Source organism: Chiloscyllium plagiosum, chromosome 25, assembly GCF_004010195.1.
Source record: "Chiloscyllium plagiosum isolate BGI_BamShark_2017 chromosome 25, ASM401019v2, whole genome shotgun sequence".
NCBI lineage: Eukaryota > Metazoa > Chordata > Chondrichthyes > Orectolobiformes > Hemiscylliidae > Chiloscyllium > Chiloscyllium plagiosum.
The window spans coordinates 51,699,228-51,705,838 of NC_057734.1; the positions used below are offsets into that span (position 1 = coordinate 51,699,228).

Here is a 6,611-nt window from a genome sequence, read left to right on the forward strand (position 1 = left end):
CTGTCCTTGTTGCATTGGGAGGGGTGGGGTTCAAGGGCGGAGATGCGCTGGAGGGCATTGTCATCCATGTGGGAAGGGAAGTTGCGATCTTGGAGGCTATCTGCGACTTTGTGAGGTGGAATTGGTCATTCTGGGAACAAATGCAGCAGAGGCAGAGGAATTGGGAATAAGGGATGGTGTTTTTATAGGAAGTAGGATGGGAGGAGGTGTAGCCTAAGTAGTCATGGGAGTCTGTTGCCTTGTAATAGATGTCTGTGATTTAGTTGGTTGCCGGAGATGGTGATGGAGAGATCCAGGAAGGGGAGGAAGATGCCTGAGATGGTCCAGGTACATTATAGGAGAACAACCTGTACCATGAATTATCCAGATTAGTATCCTGCTGCTAAGATGGAGCTATGTTTCAGTTACCTACTCCTTTGAGAATGGAAACTCATCACCCAAAGTAAGCATAGTTTGAAGTCACACAGAATAATTGTTTAATCTTCTGCAGCTTGTGTTATGCCTAGCAGGTTCAGGTTACAGCTCCACAAAGTGTCCAGATCATTCTACATGCATAAAAATTGTAGGAATGTCAGGTGCAGTTTATAATCGTTAGTGAATGAATTAAATTATCATCATGCTTTGTTAATAAAACCGACATGTTTGTTGCTGATTTGAAATTTTGCAGGGAGGAATGATACAAGTAAAAACAATACAAATAGTTGCAGAAAGATTTGGGCAAATACCCAAACAGATTTAATAATGTATTGTAAATGAACAAATAGTGTTGGAACATGATTCCAAAATTGAGCAGGGATACATGCTCCGGAATAGAACACGAGTCTGACTCTATAAAGCAGGAGAAAGTGAGGACTGCAGATGCTGAAGATCAGAGCTGAAAATGTGTTGCTGGAAAAGCGCAACAGGTCAGGCAGCATCCAAGGAACAGGAGAATCGACGTTTCGGGCATAAGCCGATTCTCCTGTTCCTTGGATGTTGCCTAACCTGCTGCACTTTTCCAGCAACACATTTTCAGCTCTGACTTTATAAAGCAGTCAGCCCAAGTACAGAATAAGTCAAAAGGAATTATGCAATTGTACAAAGTCCTGTTTAGATTCTCTCCGGTGAAGGGTTCAGTTCTTGTCAGCAAGTCATAAGAAGGAGCATTGTCCTTCGCATATTTTATGTTTCCATACACAAATCTCTGACAGTCTAGACCAGGTTTCTGTTTGGAAAGCGAATGTTCAGTTAATAGAGGGCAAGAGGAGTCAGAAGAAATATTCCAAGCATAGCCAAATAGGAAGGCTTAAGCCACTTAAAAATAATTGAAGCCTGAGAATCTTCCATGACCCTTAATACATGTTTCAGAACAGCAGGCTAAAAGTGTCCTCAGCACAAAATCAATCAGCAATTGGCTAAAGAATAACAATAGGTAAGTGAGACATCCATTCATTGAAATTACGAAGCCACTCCTTGCAAACCCTTGTTCCTATGTTATGTTTCTTTCAGTATTATTGTACAGACAAATGTAATGAGTGTTGCTATGTTGAGAATGAGGTTTTAACAGATTTGATCTTGGTCACTTTGAAATTTATATTTTGAGAAGCAGAAATAAAAGTTTCATGATTTTAAAAAGAATTGCCAAAGTTGAACCAAGTGAATTGACTAGTGCAGTGAAGGCCCCGTGATACCATAAGATTCTAATTTTAAGTGAGATATATTTAGGAGTGAGAGCATCCAAAATATAATGGGATTGTGGAATGAAGCAATGTAAACTGACTGAATAATAACTGGAAATGGTTTTGGAAAGAGTTGATTCAGGATATAGTGAGGTGATAGGATTGGGTTTGAAAAATGTTTGTTACAGCTAAAACTTTTCCTATTTGAGAGTTTTCCAATTTTATGCATGGTGAGGGAATCCCGAGGTAGCAAGCCACAACTGCGAGATTTAATTCATTTTGCACGACCAGGATTTGTATCTGCAGCTTCTGGGTAAATGTTTGGCTCCTGGGATATGGGCCAGGTGATGGCAGGTGGGACTAGATTGGATTGGGATATCTGGTCAGCGTGGACGAGTTGGACCGAAGGGTCTGTTTCCATGCCGTACATCTCTATGACTCTGTGTTATGTTACAACTGAGATCAGTTACTGATTGTAGGACTTTGTGTATATAAATCCTGGTACAAGAAAAGAATTCCTTTCAGCTTAAATGTTTGCTACAAGAAAAGTATTCCTTCCGGCTTTAATGTTAACATAATCCAAGCCACAACTGACAGCACAGTATAATCAAATTTGGGTTCTGGGGTGATTGTGCTTGCTAAGCTGTGATATTTACTTTATACATAGTAGTCTACCTATTTTGATCTTTAGGCAGGATGAAGAGCGGGGGCGTATGTACAATTACATGAATGCTGTAGAGCGTGATCTGGCAGCTTTAAGACAAGGTATGGGTCTGAGTCGCAGATCATCTACCTCCTCTGAACCATCACCAACTGTCAAAACTCTAATTAAATCCTTCGACAGTGCTTCCCAAGGTAACATTTCTACTTCTCTTTCTGTTTCTACTTAGAAATACTCTGATATTTAAAAACTGTTATGAATGCAGAAAATAGTAAATTGCTTTCGTTAGTTCAATTAAGGTCAATCTATTTGTGTTTTATTACAAAACATTGTTGTGAATCTTGACATTCCCCACTGCACTGAGACATACTGGCTCAGATCTTTCAACAGCAAGATGGTCATTGCAGACTAGTGTGAACCAGAATTGCGCATCAAAACCATGGTGAAAGTCCCAACAAAGATGACTCAATGGGATGTGTCGAGGAAGTTGGAATTTTCCTTGGGGCAGTTACTCTGCATTTGGAACTTTTTGAAAATGTCCCCTAGTCTGAGACAGAGTCAGAAACCTCTAAACGTTCAACTGACCGAGGCTTAATAGTTATCCAGGAAAAATTAAAGGATTAATACTCCGCCAACACCTGGGTGACTTAAATTGAACTCCTGACTTACCACTGACCCATCTGATCACTTCTTACCCTGGATCACCTGACCTTCCCCACTCACTGGACCCAAACTCTCAGGTGCCATGCCTCACAATTATCTGCTCTTAGCTTTCAAAGTGGCTAACAGGCTTTTAAATAAAAAAACAGCACTTCCTGCTGCAAAAGGAGGCAGTGTCACCAGAGTCCTCTCTCAGCTTGGCTTGGTGAATTTTGCTTCACATAAGAACGTTTCTTGCAGCAAATTTTCAGTAAGACCTCCTTTAAAGAAAAGTATCTGATCAGTAAATCTGGGCCACTATTTTCTTGCACAGATTAGGCAAAGCAGGATTAGATTAGATTACTTACAGTGTGGAAACAGGCCCTTCGGCCCAACAAGTCCACACCGCCCCCATTCCCCTACATTTACCCCTTACCTAACACTACGGGCAATTTAGCATGGCCAATTCACCTGACCTGCACATCTTTGGACTGTGGGAGGAAACCGGAGCACCCGGAGGAAACCCACGCAGACACGGGGAGAATGTGCAAACTCCACACAGTCAGTTGCCTGAGGCGGGAATTGAACCCGGGTCTCTAGTGCTGTGAGGCTGTAGTGCTAACCACTGTGCCACCGTGCCGCCCTCAAATTCTGTGGTCTCTAGTATTGACTGCAGTACATTTAAATGGTACCTTTGTAAATGTAAGCCAATGACTTTGTAATTTTGGAAACTAGCTTCTTTTCAATAATCTAGTTTCCCCTCCTTATGAGAATGAACATGTCTCCTCAGTAGCAGGTTTGAGATGGGCAACTTGCTGTGTGGGCACCTAGACTTTCAGTATCAAATCACTTAGGAAATACTTAATTGGGCTAGGCCAACTGGGAAATGTACTCTTGTTTGATTCATTAACTATGCAGAAACCATAGTCAATATTTGCTGACCTAAACTTAGCTTTGCTTGTTACATACTCTGTCACCATGTCCTCTCTCCGTCCTCCCCAACTTCATTGGGACACTTTTTTTTCAAGTTTGGCAGTTGGACACACCGTTGTTCTGCCATTCTCACTCAATCTGTGGTATCAATACCCTTCCTCCCCCAGCACTCTATGTCCCACTATTGCATAAATGCTGTCCCCTCTACACTTCACATCAGCTCTATTGAAGAGTCATCTAGACTTGAAATACTAGCTTGCTTTCCATGGATACTGCCTGACCCACTGTGATCTCCAGCATTTGTTGTTTTCAGTACAGGTTTCGGCATCTGCAGTAATTTGCTCCTAAATTTAATCTTTTTTTTCACGCCAACCTTAAATTCCTGGACACGTTCTCATCCCCTCACTGCAATTCTGATTTTAGTGGAAAGACTGGCTGAGTCCACATTACTGTAGACATCTTTCCTCTATTGTCTCAGACTACTTTGGCTACTCAAGCTATTGAGCAATGCTCTTTCTTGACTCATTTGGATAATATTGTCTTTGTAAACTATATAAACATCTGAGGACTAACAATCACAGTTGGTGGCCACTTATTCCTACATTTGTTACACTAAGAAAGAACTCCAAATCACTAACAGGAGAATCTGATCAGCGCTCCTTCAGAAATGCAGAGAATACTTGAAATCTGACAGGTAAATATGAGGTTCGAATTCCTGGTCGGTAGAGCAGTAGGGTACCAAGTGGATGCAGAGGAGTAAGGATGGTATTGGGGCCGGGTATTGTCAGGCCTCAGCAGTGTGGAGGATATTGGATTTAGGGTGTTATGTCGTAGGGTCCGGTGTAGAGTGGTTTACAGTCTCCAGAGAAGGTGTGGTTAAGGTTTTATGTTATGTTGCTGGAGTGAAGGAGATGGTGGTCAGTCTAATAGTTACCCAGGACTTAGATTACGTATTTAATTGCTTAATCTTTACTGGGTAACACTTTCCTTAATTGCAGCAGAACCCTGTGAATGTTCTGATTAAACTGGATACTTCTGGAGAATTCCAGGCATACGGGAATTGATTGGAATCTACAATTCCCTGGGGAATTCCCTCAGAGTTTGCCACATTAGGAATTCCACATTGTCCTCACGTGCAACTCCCATCTGTGCTGCACAAAAGACTATCAGGCCATCAGAAAATCTGGGTCTTTTTTTTAACATGTCTGTCATCCTCCTCTCTAAAAGGAAACTATTTTGGGATGCCCAGATGCCAGCTGACCGCTGTTTTAAATACTGTAATTCAAATGCAAAAAAATGGTGTACAGAGAAGACAGATAACGTAATGCAGGAGGAATAAACTGGCTGCACCTATAAAGTTTTATATTAGTTATATATGGCTGATCTTACTTATGTTAAATTTTTAACATATAGTTTGAGCAGTACCCTTCACCAGGAATAAATGTGTCATTGTAACTCTGCAATCTTCCTGAACTTACATAATATCACAATTGACATTTTGCATTATTGGACTTTGGCTGGTGTGGGCGAGTTAGGATGAAGGGCCTTTTTCTGTGCTGTGGATCTCTGACTGTTGCAGTTGAGTTGAGTATACGTACTGTTAATTGGGCTGTGATACGCCACTGAAGAAGAATTATATTTTAAAATTGTGAATGTGAACCAAATTACTAAATCAAAAGTTATTCTTTTTCCAGTTGTACCTAATACTACTACTACTACTACTACAGCTACCATTCCACGAAGCCCTCTCAGCCCAAGCCCTCTGAAAACACCACCAGCAGCTGCTGTGTCACCAATGCAGGTTAGTAAGTCACCCAGTGCACAACTGGATGTTTGCCTGGGGAGTTTTCCTCTACTCTGAATTCCTGGAGCAGAGATTATTGAACCATGCTTCAAATCTTGATCTTTCCATTCTCTCATAAATTTCACAGTCTTGGGTATACAGAGGAACCTGGATTATCTGGCTTTCAGTTCTGCGAATATCGGATTATCTGGCCAGATTGCAAGGTTCCGATGCTTGGCTAAACTGTTATCTGGCATTCGATAATCCGGAATTCAATTAACCAAACGAAATACTCCCCGCCCGTGGCCTTCAGATAATGGAGGTTCCTCCATATGCCATTTAATGAGTAATTTAAGTTGTTTCCTTGCAAATTATTCCATTTACATCTCCCCAAATCTTGATATTATTTGTAGAAACTGTGCGTTTTTATTGTTAGACTAAGCATTCTCATTTCTGAAGAAATAGAAATGAAACCAGTGATCAAAGTTTGTGAGAAGATTTGTAGCTCAGGTGCTCGTTGTTGTGGTTCTCTTCGCCGAGCTGGGAATTTGTGTTGCAACACCAAGGAGAGGGAAGCACTAAAATCACTAAGAAACGATAACAACATAATCATACTACCAGCAGACAAAGGCAGAATGACGGTCATCCTGGACAAAGCAGACTACATCCAAAAAGCGCAACAACTACTTGCAGATACCAGATTCTATGGACTACCCCCAGATTCTATGGACTACCTAAAGTGCACAAACCAGACATCCCACTCAGACCCATAGTATCACTACCAGGGACACCATCACACAAACTGGCTAAAGAACTACAGCAGAAGCTGAAACACCTGATCAGCGGATCCAAACACTCTATACAATCAACACAGGAATTCTTGGACATCATCAGAAATATACACATAGACAAGGAAGAAACTATGGTCTCATTCGAT

At 41.3% G+C, this 6,611-nt stretch overlaps 1 protein-coding gene across 5 annotated transcripts in view; it reads left to right on the top strand.

Annotated features, from left to right (window-relative positions):
• specc1la (sperm antigen with calponin homology and coiled-coil domains 1-like a) overlaps window positions 1-6,611 on the top strand; it is a 294,908-nt gene that overhangs the window by 104,409 nt on the left and 183,888 nt on the right. For all 5 annotated transcript variants that reach the window (XM_043716192.1, XM_043716191.1, XM_043716194.1 and 2 more), the window contains 2 exons: window positions 2,350-2,513; window positions 5,586-5,692. In XM_043716192.1, coding sequence (XP_043572127.1) covers window positions 2,350-2,513; window positions 5,586-5,692 — 271 coding nt within the window. The remainder of the gene's footprint in view (window positions 1-2,349; window positions 2,514-5,585; window positions 5,693-6,611) is intronic.